The 22,810-nt window shown below is 45.0% G+C and overlaps 1 protein-coding gene across 3 annotated transcripts in view; it reads left to right on the top strand.

Moving 5' to 3' along the window:
- The window catches only part of TJP2 (tight junction protein 2), a 99,695-nt gene that overhangs the window by 25,296 nt on the left and 51,589 nt on the right, over positions 1 to 22,810 (top strand). Inside the window, exon 1 of one of the 3 annotated variants that reach the window (XM_036261390.1) lies at positions 60 to 202. The exons of the other annotated variants lie outside the window; for them this stretch is intronic. Within the exon in view, the coding sequence (XP_036117283.1) occupies positions 143 to 202 (60 nt within the window). The 5' untranslated portion in view covers positions 60 to 142. Of the gene's footprint in view, positions 1 to 59; positions 203 to 22,810 lie in introns of those variants that run through there. 3 annotated transcript variants of the gene reach the window in all.

The following is a 22,810-nucleotide window of genomic DNA, read 5'->3' as shown; positions in this document are numbered from 1 at the left end:
GCGGACCTACGCGGCCGCCGCGGGAGGAGGGACAAAGAGGTGGGTCCCCGCTGGCCGGCACCCAGGCAGCAGCAGGTCCAAGGACTGACCCACAGCGTGGAGACGGAGGAGGAGCGGGGCCCACGCGGGACCCGTGCCCGAGATGCTGGTGCGAGGAGATCGCGGGTTTCTACCCCGGCGGGAGCTGTCAAGTTGGCACCATGTAAGTGACCTCTCGCGTTCATTGGCCGGGAGGAGGGTCGCCAAGAGCGAGCCCGGGAGCGCGTGGTGGGCTCCTCTGATGTGCTGTAGGAAGCTGGGATTCTCCCCCTCGGAGGAGGGAATGAGGGCAGGGGTGGGTTGGTAGCCTCCGGGACTCCTGGATTCTCTCTCTCTCTCAAGTCACTTGGGTTTCAGATTAAGTCACTGAGTAGGGGAAACTGTCTTGAACTCTCTTCTAGACCCTGCTACCTCGGAGGCATGCCTTGAGCCTATCACCTGATGTGTGCCTTTGTGTTTTCTTTCTCCGTTTCAAACCACACTCTCTACTTCATTAAAGTTACAGGCATGTGTGCTTGAGACAAACTGACCACTCTTTAGAAACCAGGATCTTCATTTCCCCTTTTAATCAGCTGCTTCTGCAATATAAGTAAAAGTTGTTTTCAGTGGGGAGTGGAGACGGAGTTTCGGAAGAAACCGCAGAAAGGGAGTGATGAATGCTTTCTACTCTGGCATTATCTTACCTGTCATTAGTTCCTTTTCTTTTATGTCTTCAATTGTCAGGTTTCCGCTTTTACACAGTAGTCTGAGTTATAAATAATCAGAGTTTCACTGCAGGGTTTTAACATTCTCGACGTGTGGACAAACTGGAGAGTGAATGCTCCCGAGCTTAGTAATGGAATACGCCTCCCACCTCTATTTTAGCTTCAGTTCTAAGGCAACGCTGCTTCCTTGGCAGCTGTCTGCCCTGAGTAATGGTTGTGGTTTCCCAGCAGAGACTCTTCCCATCCTAGAAACTGCCCTGTGATCACCCCCCCCCCCCATAGCAGAAAGGGAAAGAGGCCCTTTTCTTCACACCTGTAGGTGGTCTGTGCTGGGTGCACTGCTCATTTGGGGAGAACAGGTCCGTCTTTGTCAGGATCACTCCTGGAAGAGACAGTCGATGGGAAACATCTACACACACACCTGGGAAGGACATGTTTTAAGTGAGGAGTTAGTAGGAGTAATTGCACTTGTAGCAAAGTGCCATTTAATATCTCGCCTAAGAGAATGAAATGGGACTATTCAGTTTTTCACAAACAACTTCACTGCAGTGTGGGGAATACCGATGATGAGAGGGTACCTCTACCACAGTCTTGTTGGAGAAGCAGGCAAATCATTACGACTGATGAGTTCCAATTAGAAATATGGACCAGATGCTGTAGCTTTTCCTTTTTGGGAAGATGAGGGGGTGGGTGCTTTCCTAAGGCAATGGTGGCTTTTGACGTGTTTCTTGAGCTTGTCCAGAGTTGCTGCCAGAGATTGATGAAGGGGAATTTTCTTCCCTGAAATACTGCCTACAACATTTTTCCAGGACCAGGCAGCTAATAACTTAATGAGCACCTACTGTGCTTATCACCCTGTGAGGGGTTTCTGGTTGAGCCATACTTAAATTTGGCCTTGAAGAGTCTGTTAGACCTGAACATTGAGGACTGTGTTTTAGACTCTGCAACTGTGGGCGCTGCCGGGATACCTGTGGCTGCCAGAGGGGGTGTGCGCTGCAGGTGTCCTGGGCGCACGCCTGTCAGGGAGGGATGCTTGCTGGGGAGAAAGGGTGGTATTTGAACAGATGCCTTACAGTGTAAGCTAGTAGGAAAAATGGGGCCAACAACGCCCCCAACTCATAGTGTTGAGTGAGGACTGAATGAAGTAATGCAGGATGTCAGGCATGTCGTGCGTGCGAAGTAAATGGTAGCTAGTAATACGAACCAAAAAGAGCTGAAACTATGTAAGTGTTGGGTCCTGGGCTGATAAGGGATGTGGGATCTAGAAGTTAGATAGGAGGTGCCAGGTGGGTGTCCGGGGGAAAGAGAAAGAGTTGCTCACCCTCTCTTGAAAGTCTTTTAATGCCAGTAAGAGAACTTGAAGGAAAAAAAAAAAAAAGTAATAGAAATCCCTGTTGTGTTCATGACTACCTTTTCTACACAGAAGTGAACCAGTTTCCCAGTAACCATGCCACCCCACCCCCTATACAGGGAATATTACTATTTTTGAGGCACTGATATGCTTAATACCAATGAATTTTTACATCACTCCCTGGGGAATTCCATTCGCCAGGACTTCTGCCTACATTTGTTTAACTTTTGATCGAGTTTTTTGTACATTGACAAAAGGTCACAGGCCAGCCATTTATCTTCTGCAGAAGTGCCCGAGAAGGCAAGGGAAATGATAAAATTCCAGCAGTGACTTGAGTTTGCAAGGTTTTCTCTCCCAGAGGTTTTCTTTTTAGGAGGCAGATACATTCTTGAAACTAGGCCTGGGCTACCTTAAGCCCTGTGTACTGTAGTTTCAAAAGTCCTGCGGATTTGGTTGGGAGTGGCATGAGGGCGGGCGTGCTGGGTGGGGTGAAGAGGTGGAAGGGTTAGTAATCGCTGCTGAAACCTCAACGTAATTCCAGGAATGTGAGGCATCAGGGAATTATTTTTTGCCTAACCCCTAAAATAAATCCTGGTAAGAAGTTGTGGCTCCAGATTAATTTGTCTAGGTTGAGAACCGACTTCCTATAAAATGCCTCATGGGTTAATTACACCCTAAGCAGTCATCAGGGGGCCAAAAATGGCTAGCCAGAATGGCCTTGGGCCGCCAGCCTTGGTGTTGAGAGGCATTGTCCCTGGAAAAGTGGGTAGGTGGGACAGAATGATTATCTCAGGTGTTTTACTGAGTTTCTTGATCCTAAATCCAAAGATACGTACGTGTCAGAAACAAAGACTGAGGTCAGATTTAATACCTGGTGGAGGGTTAAAAACGTCATTGTTTATGTGATCTTTCTTAAGGTTAAAAAAGAAAACTTCCCTAAAGCTATTTAGGGCCTATTTCACCCCCACAGGAATTTTTTTTTTTTTTTTTTTGATGACCCTTGTTAGTAGATGCTTATATATAGCTAGAAAATTTATGAGGGTCTGCGGTGGCATTCCCATTTAACTTTTTTTTTTTTTAAAGACCACATAACAGCAATGGAAAAAAGTGATCAGGTCCTGACATCAGTATTGACGGTGCAGTTTGGAAGGTTACCTAGGAAAGCGGTGATGAAGCTTGGAGCTGCCCACATTATTGCAGAGAGGCGGAGTTCCGAGGTGGAAAGCCTGCTCCACTTTTCTTAACTTGATTGGGAAATGCACTTCTCAGAATAAACTGGGTGACTGAGTGCTATACTTGGTGATTGACTGCTAGAGTCCCAGGCCTGCAGTGACTGTCCAATGAAGGTGCTGGTTTCATTTTTTTTTTTTTAATTCTCACCTGAGGATATTTTTCCATTTATCTTCAGATAGAGTAGGAGTGAGGGAGAGAGAGGAAGAGAGAGACATGAGAGGGACACATCGACTGGTTGCCTCCCGCATGACCCTGACCGGGGCCTGGGACGAACTGCAACTTAGGTACATGCCCTTGACCGGAATCAAACCCATGCCTCTGGTCAGCGGGCTGACCCTCTAACTGCTGAGCCAAACCGACCAGGGCTCATTTTGGTTTTTATTTTTATTTATTGATTTTAGAGAGAGTGGAAGGGAGAGGGAGAGAGAGATAGAAACATCCATGAAAGAGAACAGCGACTGGCCGCCTCCTGCACACCCCACGCTGGGGACAAGGCCCACAACCTGGGCGTGTGCCCTGACCAGGAATCGAACCATAACCTCTTGGTGCATGGATCGACACTCAGCCACTGAGCCACGCCGGCTGGGCTCATTTTGGTTTTTAAATGACTAGTCCCTCCATCATCAGCCGGCCATTGCACCCAAAGCTTCATCAGCTTCAATAACCTGGGCGCTCAGATGAGAGACTAAATATTGAAAAATCACCTGAGTTCTATTAAGCACTAGCTCTGCCTCTTTTGCTGTCCCCAAACAGTGTTTTCCAAAGGCAGACTTATAGGTGGTACAGGGAGGGAGGGACATATCCTGTTTTTCAATTACTATGCATGTATTTTACTTGAAGAATTAAAAACAAAACAAAACATAAAGCCAGCCACGTAACTCATTTATCTCATGGATAGGCTACTTAGAATGAGGCAAAAATAAGTATTAAGTAAAACAGTTCAGTTCAAGAAAAGTAGTGAATTATCAAGGATGTGTGTTATGAGAATATGTAAAAAATTGTGAAGACAGTCCTTCAAATCTGAAACTTGGGAAATATTGCTTAAAATATGAGTGGAATGTTAATGGAGAGCTACGTGTACCTGGACATCACCTTCAGGAAAGTTGGGCACAGAGTGGCCCAGAAAAGCCAGGAAAGTTGAACTTGATGGATTTTATGTCTTAACGTTTGCCTCTTCCCCTTGTCCACTGAGCTCTCTCAGTGTTATTGCTGGCTCGGTGGAGAGAATGTCTTGCCCAATTCCCATTCCTTTCTCCGCTGCCGACAAGCCATCGTGCAGTGTTTAAGGTTTGTTTGTTGGTATGACATTGGCAGGATAGAATGGAAAGGGCACTCCTGGAGGACGGCACTGTTGCCAAGTGCATCTCATTGGCCATCCGTCAGTGCTCAAGAATGGAGAGAGCCAGACAGCCTCACGTGTAATTGTATTTAACTTGAGAAGTGCAGCTTCCATTGGTCTGTGAAGTAGGTTTTAACAAGGAATGTCATATGAATTAGAAGTCTTGAGAAAGGACAAAAGTAACCCTGCCTTGACCTGGAGAAGTGAGTGATGTGAAATTCACTAGGTAAATAAAACCAGGAGAGAAAATACTTCATTTAGGTCACCAAAATCCCTGCTTATGTTTGTTCATGCACACCATTTTTGAGAAATCCCGAGCCTTCAATTAGTAACTTGTACTTTAGTCATTTTAAATCAGTACAGATATTTGTTTAGTGCCTCTGCCAAATGGTTAAAGTTAAATCAGGTCTTTAACCTTAGAAACATAAGGGAAGTTTCCTTCACCACATACACACCATTGTAAGTTACAGACCTTAGCAAGATACATTTTTGTAATAATGTTTAACATTCAGACTAGTATTCTGCCTGATTATAACATTCATGGTTACAGTTTCTATTTTTTCTCTGATTTTATTTATTTTTATTACAGATGTTTCTCCTTTTCCCCCCCTAGACCCCTCCCTCCCCATTCCCCTACCCTATAGTTTTTGTTTCTGTTTCCTTTACCCCAACACTCTGCATGTGTGTTGAGGGGAAGATTTGGGGTTGCAGGAATGGTGCTGGTGGAGAAAGCATACCCTTGGTAGATCGTCATGAATAAAATGCGTGTTCGTGTTTTAGGAAGATGAATAAACCCCCAAATTTCAAATCATACCGTTAATCATGGCAAAGATTTTGTGTCACATCCTTGAATATGGATATTCATTAAACTTTACCTATGTGCATATGTAAACATGGATTTAGAATTAATTAATATGGCAATTATTATTTTTATTGCGGACTTTAATCATCCATATGAAATATAAACATTGTGTTTGTAAGAAAAGATGGCATCATCTTTTGAAACTTTAATTATAGTGTGTCTCATTGATATACCCTTGTAAGCATAGGATTAAATATGTACTGTAGTTATATATTTACAGTTAGTACAATGTCGTTAGTCACAAGTTAGAGGTGTGTGGAGGGAATGTACATAATATATTGTGGGAGATGATTATTAGGGTGTTGGGTGTTGGTAGGTAACAGTTATTAAGCTGTAATGAATAGATAATGAATAAAAGCCAGTTCTGTCTTTGCTATTGTAATACAGAAAGCTTTGGTAGAGATGAGAGAACACAGCAGGTGCTTTAGATTTTGTCACTTGAGTTGAAGGTGCACAGGGGAAATGATGCTTTCTCGTCATCAGTAGGAATTAATGAACTCTTCTAGAACACGGAGCTTGTAGGACTTTTGTTCTTCCCAGGAAGGAATAAAGTTCCAAATGTAGCTGCATGTTCCATTCATTGAGAACCATTTGTTATCACAGTCTGAAAGGAAGTGTTCCCTGTTCTAGGTTATGGGGTGTCTTATATGCCTTCTATAGCAGTGCACCCTGGGCGGATGGAACTTGATGATGGGGAGCAGGGAATGTGTGCTGTGAGAAACCAGCAGCCCGTCCCCACCCCTGGCAAAGCAGAATGAATTGACTGGAGGCAATTAATTTAGCACATCTAACCATTTCTGGTTTTGAGAAGAACGGTCCTTTCGCAAGAACTCCCTGGTGAGCTCATTTGTAGAAGCCCTTTCCTCCCTACCCTTCTTCACTCAGGCTGAATCTACTGCTTCCTTGCCTGTGGTTGGCTAGTGCTCACATGCTGGTGTTTATGAGAGCCCCCATCACATCTGCTATGGCCAGCCACTTCTAGTCACTTCCGGTCAGCCGGAACCCCTCCCTGGTCTGAGTCATCTCGGTAACCCCAGGAGACGGCACCAGGCACATCACTACAGACCACACCACACCGACTTGATTGGGGAGGGCTTGTTGCATAAATGAGTAAGAACTGAAGATGCACTGAGAAGTTAGATCGGACTACTGACATTTCCATAGTGAGTTGATGAGATACTTGTAAGGGAAAAAGTGAAGAAAGACATACAGTCTGGCTGGTGTGGCTCAGTGGTTGAGCGTGGACCCAACCACCAAGAGGTCGCCGGTTCGATTCCCGGTCAGGACACATGCCCAGGTTGTGGGCCCGATCCCCAGTGGGGGGCATGCAGGAGGCGGCCAATCGATGTTCTCTCTCATTGGTGTTTCCATCTCTCTCTCCCTCACACTTCCTCTCTCTAAAATCAATGAAGGAAAAAAAAAAAAAAGAACGACATACAGACCAGTTCTGAAACGGCATATCAGCTCTACCACTAGCTTGCTGGGTGACTTTGTAATTCCGGTTCTCAGTCTCTTGCAGTGGTTCTCAACCTTCCTGATGCCGTGGCCCTGTAATACAGTTCCTCATGTTGTGGTGACCCCCAACCATAAAATTATTTTCGTTGCTACTTCATGACTGTGATTTTGCTACTGTTATGAATCGCTATCGGAAATAGGTGTTTTCCGATGATCTTAGGCGACCCTGTGAAAGGGTCGTTCGACCCCCAAAGGGGTGACGACCCACAGGTTGAGAGCCGCTGCTCTACAGGGAAATGAGTCCTTACAGTCGATGGTCTCGGAAGTCTTTCACAGTGCTTAGGTGCCTGACGGTCCTGAGTGTTTAGGTTTAAAGCATAGAGAGCATTCTAAATAATTTCTATGGATTCTTGTCATCATGAAATGCGTCCATGCTCCTTAAAACAACGTTTGTGTTCCTTTATTTGTATTTTTTTCTCTTAAAAAGAGATCCAGTGGATTCTCTCTGAAAGGCATTTGTCTCGAGGACAGACTGGGAACCCGAGTGGCTGCAGTTGTTTCGCTCATGAAGTGATGGCAAGATCTATTATTCAGTTGCAGCTTAAATAATGTACCAGCACAGTGCGTGCTGGGTTCTCGTCCTTACTCTGCAGCCCGAGCCAGCAACCAAAACTATCTTGCTGAGAGCTTCAAGAGAATCATTTTCTCCTTCCTCTCCCCTCCACCCTTCCCAGTAAAAGCCGCATACTGGGAGACCCCAGCACCCCCTTCTTCCATGGACTTCTCCCCCAGGGACCCTATTGCTGCAGCATCAGCACCGTGGGTAAGGCAGGCCTGCCCCGGGAGCCCTTTCCTGTGTTCTTCAAAGATGCTCTGACAATGAGCCTACTGGTTGCTCTTGCAAGACCTCACTGCTCACTACTGTAAAAGCCTCATGCCAGCTGAGTCCCAGCGTCCCTTTAGGCACATCTGAGCTTTCCAGCGACTCCAGGCAGAGAGAGCACTTCACCTATCTGGGCTGGTCTGTTTAGTGTCTGGGTGAGTTTTAAGAGGGGAGAGAGATTTGTGGCATCTCAGACACCCATTGAAATGTTCCAGAAATGGAACTGGAAACATTTGTGCTTTTCCTTCTGGTGTTATTGTTAGAGTCTAAAAACAGGCAAGTGGCGACACATCGAAATGAAGAGGCTCCGAGTTCGTTTTGGTTATCGGTGGCCTTCTTTCCAGCTGAACCTACCTTCAAATTTTAATCAAAGGTCCGGGAGAAATATTTAGTCTGCTGATACTGCTAAGTGCACGGTTTGCAGATGTCTTTACTCAGGAGTCAGGAAGAAGCGGGGAAAGTTGACTCAATTTACCAAAGAACTGAGGTTAAAAAAATTGGTCTGAAACCGAGAAAAATTTTCCCATAGAAACAGTGGTATCCAGAGTCTGCCTTCCCAAGCCTGCTTACTCATCCTGAAACTTTTTCTATATTATTATTTTTATGGTGTTTCCTTGAAGTATAATTTTCATACAGTAAAATGCACAAGAGCTTGGTCATTTTTTATTTTTTTTTATTTTTTATTGTGGTCAAATACACGTAGTGTAGAACCAACCATTTTAAAGTCTACAATTCAGTGGCATTTAATACATTTATAATGTTGTGCAACCACTACCACTGTCTGGTTCCAGAGCTGGGGAGCTTATATGTGAATGTGTTCATCTGTGCATCTAGATAAAAAAAATAGAACTTTTTCAGGTTCTCTCTTACCACTTTTTCAAATGCTACCACCCCCTTACAGGGGAACCCCTCTCCGACTTCTCTCACCAGGGAATAGGTATCCTCGACCTTGACAGGATCCATGTAGCTGACATCACGACCTTGCGTCTGGCTTCTTTTGCTCAGTGTGACCTTTGTGAGATTCATCTGTGTTGTGTGGTTCCATAGTTCTTTACTATTGCTGAGTAGTATTCCACGGATGTGAATTTATCATAGTTTGTTTAGCCATTTTTTTGTTGATAGATATTTGGGATATTGTCAGGTTTTTTTCCTTCTCCCTATTATGAAAAAAGCTACTATGAATATCACTGGCACCTTATTTTGTGGACTTGGCATATGTTTAACCTTCATCCTGTAACTGAAGTCAGGAAGACCTGGGGTTGCCTTCTGTTGTCTTACCAATTCCTTCCTTGGCTGTCGCTGTTTACTTTGCTCATGTTTAGCTGTAACGTGGGCATTCCATACCCATTCAGTCAGGGTTCAGGGGAGAAAACAGACAACTTTCTAGCTATTTCAAGGAGAAAGATATTTACTAGAGAGAGAATTTGGTGCCTGCAGAACAATGGACAGGCTGGAGGGATGAGAAACCAAGAGCCCACCGCTAGCTGTCAGATTTGCCCCACAGAAAATTGGACAACTGCTGCCACCCAGAGTCAGGACCTTCGCAAAGCCCTTCTACCTCCTCAGCCTTCGCAGCCCAAGGCAGCTGATTGGGCAGGGAGCTTGGAGATGGCTGCGGAGCTCAGGCCCCTCCTGGGGTTGCAGCGGCCACCTGAATAGCAGTGGTTATAATTTATCAGTATCACCGTTATCCCTGAAGCCCATGAGAAGACCGGGATGTCTGCAGTCGTGAGGCTGCTCTCTATAAAGCACAGTCAGAATCATTCCTTTGACTTCATGGTCGCCTGCTGGAGTACGATGCCACCGAAGACCCACCTGTCACACCAGGCACTGTTCTGTTTCCTCATCCACTGCTCTGTGATTCCAGAGACTCTTCTCTATGAGTAAGCTTGAGAAGTTGTAACTTGCAAGCTTAGACATTGACGCGGACACTGTAAGGTGGCTTACTTCTAAGACCCGCTGCATTACCATCTAACTTTATGAAACTTAATGAGTGCTTTCTTTTCACAGTCATTCTGATTTGTTCGTTTTTAATCAAGTAAAAGGGGATATATAAATCAGACTTATAGGTGGGCTAAAGAGGATATTCCCTTTTTCCCCCTCTGCCTTTAACTTTATCTTTTGACAAATGAAATGGGAAGAGATTAGATTTTTGTCCCATTCTTGGGATCTCATGTTGACAGCATGCGTTAATCTATCAAAATATTCGGTGATAGTGGCTGTCCTGTTTCTAGCTTATATTATGAAATAGGAATCATAATGTTCTTGAGGCATTTAAAAATCTTGAATCAATTTTGGCAAAATCCTTCCTATAATGATGGCACACGTAGAAAGAACTGATTTCTTCTTTCTTTAGAATGTCTGTGAATCTTCTCTCATTTCAATAATTTTCCCTAGAACTCTGACCGATTTTCCCTTTTCAGGGACCTTACTGTTATTGCTTTGAGAAGGTGGTCAGTTAGAAACAGACTGACCAAGTGATTTATTGGTAACATTTTATTTTAGGCTTATATCTATAGTGTTATTTTGGAAGGTTCCTTGAAGATCGGTTTAAAGCAATAAGGGAAGCAAATATTCTAAGGTCCAAGATGAGCATGATCAGTAACTTCATTTTAGCCACTGACTAGCAGAGAGAGCGAGCTGGCTGCCCTGCAAAGCTGTTTTGAATTTGACTCTGCTAGAAATCTATCGACAGGACCCCTGTTTTATCTCTTTCGCCAGACTTATCCAGTCAGCCAGGGCTAACAATGGATGTCCAAACAGTTTACAGTGGCTAATACAATGGACAAAGGGCTCCACTGTTTGGAGAGTGGAAAACAGGGCCGAAGGGGAACTTCCTAAGGGCATTGACCTAATTCACTCCTTCGGCAAAAATGATTGGTTTTAAATATGTATGTCTGAGCTGTCAGGGTTTCAGCTGGTAGTGTTACAGCCTGAAGAAGAAATGTGTGGTGCTACTGTGTGTGTTTTTGTGGAGTGCAGTCTGTATTTCTATTTGATAATATCCTTAAATTTTTTTTTTTTTTTTAAAGCTAAAGTCAAGTTCTGGCATGAACTGATATTCCACAAAAGTCAGGGGATTGAGAAAGGTGCAGAAATTGTACCATCACCCTCCTCAGTCCCAGAAACCTCTTCCCCTTTGGGAATTGCTTAGACACCCACTTTTCAAAGATAAAATCCTCTGTAGGCCTTTGCTCTATGAAATGTGGGAACCGGAACTGGGTTAAAAATAAAGATCAGTTCAGGCATTGCTAAATTTCTAAGAATCGTGTTTGTGATTTACTTTGTCCAGAAGACACATTGTCGATGCTTTTGCTATTTGTCCCCACAGATTATTTGCAGTCAGTATGCAGTGCCTCCGAGAGTATCTCTGGCCTATTAATAGAAGAGGAGCAATGGAGAGGGCACATGCCCCCCTGCGGGAAAGAGCCTGTTGGGCTCAGGAGTAAACTCCCACTAACAATTGCATTGTTGTTCTGAGTTGCTGCGTGTGATTGGATGATTAAATATAAAGGTTGACCTGATTGGATTCTATCCCAGCCATGAACTGTCCAGATAAAACAGCAGTAGCATATCATTGCAGACAGTCACCAGACTTGTTCTTTTGGCTTTATATTTAGGATAATGATTTATGCAGTGAGTGTCATAAAAACTGGAGTGCTGTCGAGTCTCTCGGTCTCCTGTTTGCTCCAGCTGGGTGTATTGGTTCTGTGTGTCGTCGGCTACTTGGATGGTCCATTCTTCATGGGAAGCAACATAAGCTTTTTGATTGGGACGGATTGCATCAGAACGAATGCTTGGAAACAGTGAACTCTGAAAAGTGTCCCCCTTTAGGCATGAACTTCAGTGCATGTGTCTGTCCTTTGGGAAGAGCAGCGAGGAGGCCTGGCTTCGCCCTAGTGGGGGGGGGAGGGGGGCTCCGTTTCATGTTGAGGGCTCGGCTGTGAGTTCTTGAGGGCGTCTTTGGCTCTTTGCCTTCTTAGGCGTAGAATAGTTAGTTGCTCAGTAAATGAAGAAGGCGAAAGGCAGAGAAAGGGGAAGGTGGGCCCCGAAGGACTGAAGTGTGGTGAGCGTGGGTGTGCATTGTCTCCCCGTTCTCCCGAGGTTCTCCGCCTCCCAAGAAAGCACTGTGCAGGCGGCTCGGAGACCATTGGAACCTGAAGCCCTTTGCTTTATGGGACTGACAAATCTAAGAATATGCATTTATGGAGCTTGTAAAACAAGCTCTCCACTGTGTCCTTGTTTTCTATAAATATTATGGGTGTGTCGGGGCAGGCTTCCTCCAGCTGACTCCTGATGTTCGTGTAAAATGCCCGTGTACGAGGGAGCCCGGGACACAGGCAGATGCTGTTGGTTTGCTCTGTGCTCCAGACTTCACGTTTCTCTAGCGAATCGAGGGGAGGAAACCACGCGGCTGATGTCATGTTAGACCCTTAGTACAACTCTCACTGAATACTCCCAATCATGGGGGGGCAGTTGTTACAACTCGATTTTATAGGGGAAGAAACGGAGGCTCGGAAGTGGTAAATAACTCGCCCGAGGTCACACAGCTAGTGTGACGGGGAGGGAATTTGAGCCAAGGTCCATTTGACTCACTCGAAACCTGCAGGCTCTTTCAGTTGTGCCAGCCTCTGCCTTTCAGAACCAGATGGGCCAAGAAATAGGAGGAGATGCCAAAGAGATGGGGGAGAGGCAACAGACAGTATCGCTCTGTTGATCGTTAGGAGTTAAACATTGTCTTTGAAAGTGTTAAGGACCACCAGCCATCCCTGCCTGGGAATCATGAGTGACAATAATGTATCAGTGTTGTTAAGAGATGTTTTCCTGCCCTGGCCGGTTTGGCTCAGTGGTTAGAGTGTCATCCTGTGGACCAGAGAGACCTGGGTTTGGTTCCCGATGAGGGCACGTACCTACCTCGGTTGCAGTTTGTCCCCGGCTCTGGTTGGGGTGTGTGGGTGGCAGCCACTCAATGTGTCTCTCTCACATCGATGCTTCTCTGTCTCTTCCTCCCTTTCTCTCCCTCCAGCTCTATCTGAAGATAAATGCAAAAATGTCCTTAAGTGAAGATAAAAAGTTTTTTTAAAAAAGATGTTTTTCTTCTTCAGTGACCTCTCTCTGTGTATCCACTACTGAATGAGGCCCCCCAAACTCTAAGATGAGTAAGGCACGACTTTATGGGGAAGTAAATTATATAGACAACTAGCTAGAATCACAATTTTATTATAGAAATAGTAAGAATATGTCTTGTCAAGTGAAAGTCTACTTTCTTCAAGTTCAGTCTCTAGTCAGAAGTGACTGTGTTATTCCATCAACCCTCCCCACAAAAAGCAATTATCAAGACAAACGCAGATGGCTACAAAGCACGTGGATTGTGGAATTAGGAAGAAAATCTTAGATATGCTGTGTTTGGGAACTTGTCTTTTAGGTCAGAATTCTATCACAAGTTTCCGAGGGTCAAAGTGTGTGTGTGTGTGTATTTTAAATATATTTTTATTTTTTTATTTTTTTATTTTTTATTTTTTTAATCCTCACCCGAGGACATTTTTCCATTTTTTGTACAGATAGAGTGGGAGGGAGAGAGAGGAAGGGAGAGAGAGAGAGAGAAACATCGATGTGAAGGGACACATCGAGTGGCTGCCACCCGCACGACCAACCAGGGCCGGGGACAAACTGCAACCGAAGTACGTGCCCTTAGCGGGAACCGAACCCGGGTCTCTGCGGACCGCAGGCCGACGCTCTAACCGCTGAGCCAAACTGGCCAGGGCTATTTTTATTGATTTTTAAAGAGAGAGGGAGAAGGAGAAAGATAGAAACATTGATTAGAGAGAACCATCTATCAGCTGACTCCAGTACGCCCCCTACTGGGGATTGAGCCCACAACCTGTGCATGTGCCCTGACTGGGAATCAAACTGGTGACCTCTTGGTGCCTGGGTCAATGCTCAGCCACTGAGCCACACCAGCTGGGCTCAAAGTACATCTTTTAAAACATCAGATGCCTCCAAGAGGTTTAGGCTACCAGACACTCACATGTAAGTGTGATGTAGAACAGTTAGATACTTCTGATATGTATCTGAATTTTTATTGGGGATAAAAATAGAGAGGGGATTTTGGAGCGAGACACTGTGGTGATGGAACAAGCCATATGGAATGGCAGGTGTTTGCCTTTGGATGGGAAGGGTAGGAGGACATTGAAAACCAGCCCAGGGGGTAGAAAGAGCTAGGAAATCTCCAAGCCTTCTTTCCTGTTCCTCCCAGGAATCTTACTAAGGATGCTTTTGTCTCTTTCTCACTCACGGCATGGTTTTCTTCCCCCGGATCCAAACACCAGTGCGCTAGATGTGCTTCCACGGACAGTCCAGCGCGGCTACACTCTGTGACATGTTGACTCTTGGTTGTGTGCTCAGCCAGGACAAATGCAGGACATTGAATTTTGATCGGAATCTCAGTCAGACTTCATGGTGGGTAGTGGAAACTTCCAGTCTTTATAGCTCTCTTTAAAAGTTTCTTCTAAAGCAGTGTTTGCCCTAGGTCTCGGGTGCCACCTCTGCATGGTCTTTCTGTGAGGTACCTGGACAGCATCCCTGCCTGGGATCAGGAGCTAAGGCCTCACTTCTCTGTGTGCGTGACATTTCTTCTCACAGTCTTGCCCAGGACGTGTGTTGATGATACTCGCACGAGTCGTTAATCATCTACTAGGAGGAACATCTGAAGTAAGATTTTTTTTTTTTTTATCCTCACCCGAGGACATTTTTCCATTTTTTGTTCAGGTAGAGTGGGAGGGAGAGAGAGGAACAGAGAGAGAGAGAGAAACATCGATGTGAAAGGAACACATCGAGTGGCTGCCACCCGCACAACCGACCAGGGCCGGGGACAAACTGCAACCAAGGTACGTGCCCTTAGCGGGAACCGAACCCGGGTCCCTCAGGACCGCAGGCCGACGCTTTAACCGCTCAACCAAACCGGCCAGGGCTGAAGTAAGATTTTGATCTCAGGCCGGCTTCGGAATGCGATGGGAAATTGTGAACCGGTTGATTTTAGATTGGGTAAACTATAACCAGGGACGTGTCTGTGCTACTACAACCAAGTGCAGTTCACTTTGAATTGACCTAATTTCTGGATTATGTGCCCACTAAGAACTCACTCGTTATTCATTTAGAAAGGAAATGGACAGGCCCACGAAACTGGATTATCCCCAGACAGTGGCTGGGTGCCCAGGACGGTCCCCAGGCTTGTTGGCGGCACACGTGAAAGCCAAGGAAGGAAAACCGAAATCAGAAGCGTGCGCCCCTCCCTGGGTACCACTGTGAGCGCCTTGCCGTGAAGACCGTGTCTCGGTGGATAGACCCCTGCACATTCGTCATCTGTCACTAAATGTTGCTTGAGTTAAAACTAGGGAATTGGCAAACTACAGCCAGCTGCCCGTTTGCTTTGTTTGTTTGTTTTTGTCTGTTTTCTGCTCACTAGCTAAGAATGTTCTTCCACTTTAAAGGAGTTACGAGTATCTACAGAATGCTAAACTGTATCAGTTATGTGGCCCTTACAGGAAATGTTTGCTGGCCCCTGGCTCAGAACTTACAGAATTTCTCAAAGCATGTTCTTTTGCCTTCACGGGGTAGTTATGTCAGGAAGCTGACTTGTGAGAGATTCTGGCTTCACGAGGATGCTCTTGTCCCGGGTCCCTCTTGGCTGTGGGAGAGCAAAAGAGAGAAGGGGATGGAGGTCAGGGCTGGTTTGCTTCTGGTTTCGGTTGAGGCAGGTGACTGGTAACCGGCCAGTAGGGGAGTGCTGAGTCCAGACTTCTGGGTTCAGCAGTAACCCCAGTACAAGAAAATGTGGAGAAGGTATACTTCAAAGTGCACTTGATTTGGGGGTTGAGACAGGCCTTAACACTGAAATGTCCCTTGCCCACAAAGAATTTCTGTCTAGATTTTGGATGTTCTCTCTTCTCTGGATTCCATCTTTGCGAGGGGTGCTGTTTGTTGTGTTTCTCGGTTGTTGACTGTTTCAGTTCCAAACCATTCATTCTTTCCTGTCAGAGAAAACTTCAAAGGTATCATAAACTGCCATCATGGGTTCCAAGTCCTGAAGAAACGTAGCCCAGAACTGGAATTAATGATGTTCTTCCAGCTCAGGGGATTTGGAAAGGCTTGGGGTTAACAGACATTATCAATGACTGATACCCTAGCTCAACATGCATTAATTGCCCTGGTTCTCTGTACTATTCCAAGCCTTTCTACATCATTTTTTTTTCTTATCCTCACCCGAGGACATTTTTTGCATTTATCTTCAGATAGAGCAGGAGGAGGGAGAGAGGGATGAGGGGAGAGAGAGAGAGAGAGAGAGAGAGAGAGAGAAACATCAATATGAGAGCGACACATCGAGTGGTTGCCACCCACATGACCCCAACTAAGGCCAGGGACAAACTGCAACTGAGGTACGTGCCCCTAGCGAGAACTGAACCTGGGACTCTCCAGTCCACGTCTGCGGGCTGATCTCTACCTGCTGAGCCAAACTGGCCAGGGCCCCAGCCTTTCTACTATCTAAGAACAAGCATCCTTGAGGGTGAGGAGTGTCCTATGTCAGTAGACCTTTGTTTTCCAAGCCTGTGCCACCATAGATAACTAAATGTTGAATGACAAAATGCAATCTATTTTTTAAATCTTTGATTAAACTTATGCCACATTGCCCTTTATTAGAATGGGGATCATTTAATACAGGAAATACCTCTCATTTATGTGGTACTTGACTGTCTATAAAAACTTCCACATACAATTTTTGCTTCATTTTGTGAGATGCTCATCACCCGAGATGCTCAGAGAATTTAGGGGTCATATAGCTGGTTAGTGACACACCTGGGACTTGACCCACTGACCCCTGGAACAGCTGGAGACAGCTTAGCATGTTATGCTATTGTTTGTACCCCCCCCCCCCTTCCGGGAGGCAAAAGCGTGACCTGAATCTTCTTGGCAGATGCAGTAGAAGTCCTTACTTGAATTTTCTTTCAAAAGACAGGTTTTGGTTTCTGCTGTGGCCCTCTTCAGATGGACACACTTCACCCTGCAGCTTGTCCCCTTGGTCCTTTGACTTATCCTGGTGCATCCCTTTCTCAGGACGCCGAGCAAACATTTCTGTTACACGCCCTATACAGGTTTCTGGGCCACCCTTAAATAATGTACTGCAAATGTGTCTTTAGAACCTGACTTAGGAATTCTAGTTCTCTAGTCTTAGCTCACAGTAAATGGGAATCTTACTGGGGCTTAAACCCTTGGCTGGGCCCCGGCTGCCCTGGGAAAGCCCTCGCTGCAGGTGGAACCCAGAGCCAGGCCTCCCCTGCGCCCTTCCCGGCTCCTGGCCCCGCCCACCTAGGCTTTCATTCTTCCCTGCTTCTTAGTCAAATGAGGAATTTGGACTCAAATAGATAAAACTACAAATCCACTTGTACTACCTCCAACTTTTTACTTATTTTGCTCAGGGATGGGGCCAAGATGCTTCCTGAGACCCAGGCTCCCCATCTGTGTTCCTGTCTGTGCCCAGTTTCGTGGGCCACATGCCGACTTCCACAGAGTCACTAAGAAGGAAAGCCTTCCCTGGCCGTTCGCTCCTATTCTAGACCTTTTTGTGTTTTCCCTTCACATTTTCTACCGTTGCTGGCTGGCACCTCGATTTAAGCCTGACCCCCTCAGCATGTGAAGGCAGGACCATGCTTATTATCCTCACTGTTTGATCTCCAGTACTCAGTACAAAGCCTGGCATGAAAGAGGTGCTCGATAAATATTTATTGAATGAACTGATGAATGGATTCCACTTTCTGCGTGAAACTAACTCCTGTAACTCTTCTTCCTGGAAAATCATGTCCTTCCATACCTATCATTAGGTCCAGTGATCAACAATTGGAAAGTGCTGCCTTTTACTCTCCAAATGGTTTAAATTCCTTTGAATATCCCACAGTGCTCAGAGCAGGGTCAGAAACATTGTCTGGTGTGGACTGTAATACGTTTTCATTTAATGTTAATGAATGGCAACTAAAAGTATAATTTTTCCCTCTTAGTCATCGTTCCCCCTTCACTATTTACACATTTAATTGGCCTCTTATAAAAGCTATAATGGTGGGATTTTATAGTGCTTATTAAAGTCTGGTTCTAATTTCCTCCAAATTACATTTGAAATTTGAAAGGAAACAGCAGTGTCTCCCTTTTTATTTCTGCATTCTTGCGCCACCTAGTGGATTTTGTGTGTTTTACTGTACAGAGGCCATTGCTGATTTCCTGATAATTACAAATTCAACAAAAAGGAAGTGCTGGGTATTCTTTAGGCTTTAAGATTGCATACAGTTTCTTTACACAGTTTATATTATTAGGCAGAAATGGATTTTTCAAGACAGCTCAGCACTGTTAAATTTATCATTTTAAAAGGAAGTTGCTTCGTGTCTGAAATTTCCCATGTTATCCACAAAGGAAAACAATTTGGGAGAGGGGTGTGTCCTACACCTTTTTAATGGACTGTCAGTTTATATAATAATGGTAACAAGATGCTAGATTGAAGAATGAGGTTTATTCCTAAGTTTGGAAACAAGTCTGTTTCAAACATCTGAACTTCTTTTTCCTTTTAATGTTGTCATGAGAAAAAAAAATGAGAATCCTATGTATTTTCATGTAACTTGCTTCCGTTTCATCTACTCTGTTTTATTGTTAAGTCAAGGTCATTAGTAAGGCTTGTTGGTCTGCATTTTCATTATTATTGTTTTTTTCTCTATTGATATTAGAGAGAGGAAGGAAGAGGGAGAGAGAGAAACAGCGATGAGAGAGAACATCAATTGGCCGCCTCCTGCATGCCCCCTGCTGGGGATTTGGCCTACAGTGCATTTTCGTTATTTATAATAGTTTGTCGTGGGCTCCTATGTGTCACCTGGGTGGGGGTGGATGCAGGAAGTTCTCTCCTTTTCCCTTCCTGTCTCTGGTCTTTCCAGCCCCCTCTTACTGGATGTGTTCTAGAACCACCCAGAGTTCTTTGTTTTTCTCTCTCAATTCCCATGAGATTCCGTGTACATTGTGCTACACGTACCATGCAGGAACACATTCACTTATCAAGTTTATGGTATTTTAACTATGTAACAAATACTATGCCATTGAAGGCATAAATTATAAATGCTTTAATCTTATCTATCGATTAATGGTTTAATATAAAATTTGTGTGTCTCTTACAGAGAGCCAGTGAAATTAGTGTTTTCAAAGTGTTATTCACTCAGTTTTATCTGCATGTAGGACAGGGTTTGCCTTAGTATTAACTATAGTAGCAGAACATTGGAAACTGTTTCAAAATTGCTAGGGACATGTTAATAAGTTATTTACTAAGTGTGGCTGTTTACAAGTTTAATTTAATTTAAATTAAATGAAACCTTCAGTTCCTTCCTGGCAGTGGCCACATTTCCAGTGCTGAGGAGCCACTTGTGGCCACACAGTGCGCAGTGCACAGGGCTGCTCTCGTGGCTCGGGTCCGGCGCGGAGCCCTGCTGGACCAGCGCTCCTCCGGCTGGACCGCGCACGCTAACCGCAGGCGACTGGTGAAATGCATGTGCCTACCAGCAGGTCCCAGGTCCGACTTGAAATTGTGCTTTTCTAACAAGCTCCCAGGTGTTGGCAATACCATTTCCAAAGGTTAGGTCTTTAAGCCCCTGCATTTCTTCCCAGTTCCGCTGGCAAGGCATGTCTTTGAGCCTCAGGATGCTGTGGGTAGGCTTACTTTCAGGGAACGAACCCGGAGCATGGAGAGACGGCGGAAGTATTGAGTCCGCCTTTTCCGTGTGAGCCATCTGAAGGTGCCTGGGGTCTGGGAGGGACAGTGTACCCTGTGTTTCATAGAAGGCCAACCCTGCTGGCAGGATTCACCTGAGCACTCTAATCATTGGTTTTCTAACCTGCCTTTTGGGTGTTTATAATTTTCTTTTTCCTGGTGTCTGTCGTAGGGTGGTGGTTTGTATGTGTGTTTGTTTTTTTTAAAGTGAAGCTATGTTTTAATGCATGCAGGCTTAGTCAGGTTTAAAATCATAGAGTAGACAGGGCTGTGTCTGTGTTGCCAAATTAGCACCTTCCTTTTTGGCTTATTAATGGCTTCTTTGTAATTACAAATAAGAAAGGTCTGTTTAAATTATAATGATACCTTATTGTTTAGTGTACCAGAACTGTGAACACAGAGGTCTTAAATATAACTTAATTATCTGCTGATGTTGGTTTGCCTCATAGCTTGTTAAAATTGGACTCACACAGGTCTGGATTTGGACTGCGACTCGCCACCTAGTGGCTGTGGGGCCACACGCAAGTTCCTTAATAACTCTGGGTACATATATAATGTATAATGACATGTATCCCATGCGTGAGTGTGTGTTTTAAATTAAGACTTTTTTAGAGCAGTTTAAGATTCTCAGTAAAACTGAGGGGAGACTGTAGAGATTTCCTTTATACCCCCTTCTTCACCCATGCACAGCCTCCTCACTATTAACATCCCACACCAGAGGGGTACATTTATTACAGTTGGTGACCCTATATTGACATCTCATTATCACCCAAAGTCCATAGTTTACCTTACAGTTCACTCTTGGTTTGGATATGGGTTTGGACAAATTTATAATGACATGTGTTCCATCATTATGGTATCATACAGAGTATTTTCACTGCCCTAAAAATCTTCTGTGCCCTACCTATTTATTTCTCTCTTCCTCTAACCTTCTAACCTCTCTCTCTCACTTGAATTCCTTGTTCACACCTCATCTGGAAGTCCTTTGCTTGTGGAGAACACCCTGCACTCCCCACCCACTCGGACTAGATCCGAGGCTGGCTCTGGCCAAGCTTCCTGAGGGCAGTGTTGTACATGTATGGATCTTCATTTGATCCTCCAAGCTTGGCACCTTGCACTTGGTAAACATTTGTTGAATGAATAAAGAATTAGTGATAGCATAATTGCACACCCGTTTCATAGCAGCATTATTCACAACAGTCAAGAGGTAACTGAAGGTAACCCAAGTGTTCATTGCAGATGAATGAACAAAATGTAGTCTGTGCATACAGTGGAATATCATTGTCTCAGAAAGGAAGGACATTCTGATACTAGTTACAAGGGTGAACCTTGAGGATATTATGCTAACTGAAATAAACCAGACACAAAAGGACAAATACTTTATGATTCAGGTTGCGTGGTATCCAGAGTAGTCAAATTGATGGAGATGGAAAGCAGAATGGTGGTTGCTTGGGGGTTCCAGGAGGCGGAAGTAGGAGGTTGTTTAATGGGTACAGAGTTTCAGTTTTGCAAGATAAAAGAGGTCTGGAGATGGCTGTGCAACAATGTGAATGGACCTAATGCTACTGAGCTACACACCAAGGAATGGTTGTGATTTTTTGTTGTGTGTGTGTGTATTTAGCACAATTTTTAAAAAAGTATTAGCCTGGCCGGTGTGGCTCGCTGGTTGAACAACTACCCATGCACCAAGAGGTCACCTAGTCAGGGCACATGCCCAGGTTGTAGGCCCGATCCCTGGTGGGGGACATGCAGGAGGTGGCCAATCCATGTTCTCTCTCACCGATGTTTCTCTCTCTCCTTCTCCCTTCCTGTGTCTCTCTAACATCAATTAAGAAAAAATAAATAGCCCTGGCCGGTTTGGCTCAGCGGTTAGAGCGTCGGCCTGCGGTCCGGAGAGACCCGGGTTCGGTTCCCGCTAAGGGCATGTACTTCAGTTGCAGTTTGTCCCCGGCCCTGGTTGGTCGTGCGGGTGGCAGCCACTCGATGTGTCCCTTCACATCGATGTTTCTGTCTCTCTCTCCCTTCCTCTCTCTCCCTCCCACTCTATCTGTACAAAAAATAAAATAAAATAAATAAATAAATAAATAAATAAATAAAAAAGAAAAAATAAATAAAATAAAAATAAAATAAAATAAAGGATTAGTGCAGGAAGAAACTGACTTCTGGAAATCTGGAATACTGAAATTCTAGGATGCTTTGACTTTTGGACAGTATGCATAAATTGAAGGGAAAATATATTTGTTTCCTCACCAGAGAAGCTCAAGGGATTTCCTCAGGACTGTCAAGAGTGTAGGAGTGAGCCCAGCTGGTGTGGCTCAGTGGTTGAGCGTCGACCCAGGCACCAAGGTGTTGCCTGTTTGATTCCCAGTCAGGGCACATGCCCAGGTTGTGGGCCAAATCCCCAGTGGGGGACATGCAGGAGGCGGCCAGTTGATGTCTCTCATGGATGTTTCTATCTCTATCTCCCTCTCTCTCTAAAATCAATACAAAAAAAGAAAGAAAAGAGTATAGAAATGAATTGCCTTAAGTAACCCCTCCTTTCTCCCACCTGGATTCTCTGCACCCCAAAGCCCAGTGAGCTAAGGGGCTCTGGGTGAGCCTGGGGTGCAGGGAGCCTGCCCACATCTACACAACTGGGGTTGAGTCCTGGGCACTGACTCGGCTTCCAAGGGTCCTCCCTCAGTTGGGCTCCTTTGTACTCTCTGCCCTCTTCAGTGTAAGATCTGAAACAAACTTTCATTCATTTCCCATTCTGTTTTGCTGTTCCAACACTTAAAAAGAACTTGTTCTTGCAGAGCCCAAGGGAAGGACACGAGCTTTTGTTCTTAGAGTCCAAGAGAAGGACACGAACTTTTGAGTGCCTACGTAACCTTAGTGATTCAGCATGCGTGCTTGGAGAGCTTGCCTTGTTGCATGCTGCAGCTGGCCCTCTGAGGTGTGGGTGTATGATCCCCACTTTATAAAGAAGGTGACTGAGAGCCACGGCCCACAGCTAAGTGACAGAATAGAGATCGAGCCCCAGATCTTCTGCCATTAAAACTCACATTCTTGCCTCTGTTTCAGGTTACTTCCTATAGGGTCTCCATCTTGTGCTCAAATTTATTACCCATCTCTACTGCAAAAACCGGATGGTACGCCCTCACCCGCTCAGTC

This window comes from Molossus molossus, unplaced genomic scaffold (assembly GCF_014108415.1).
Source record: "Molossus molossus isolate mMolMol1 unplaced genomic scaffold, mMolMol1.p scaffold_m16_p_14, whole genome shotgun sequence".
In the NCBI taxonomy this organism is placed as follows: Eukaryota; Metazoa; Chordata; class Mammalia; order Chiroptera; family Molossidae; genus Molossus; species Molossus molossus.
Note: the sequence above shows the minus strand (reverse complement) of the source record. Positions and strands in the feature narration are given on the sequence as shown.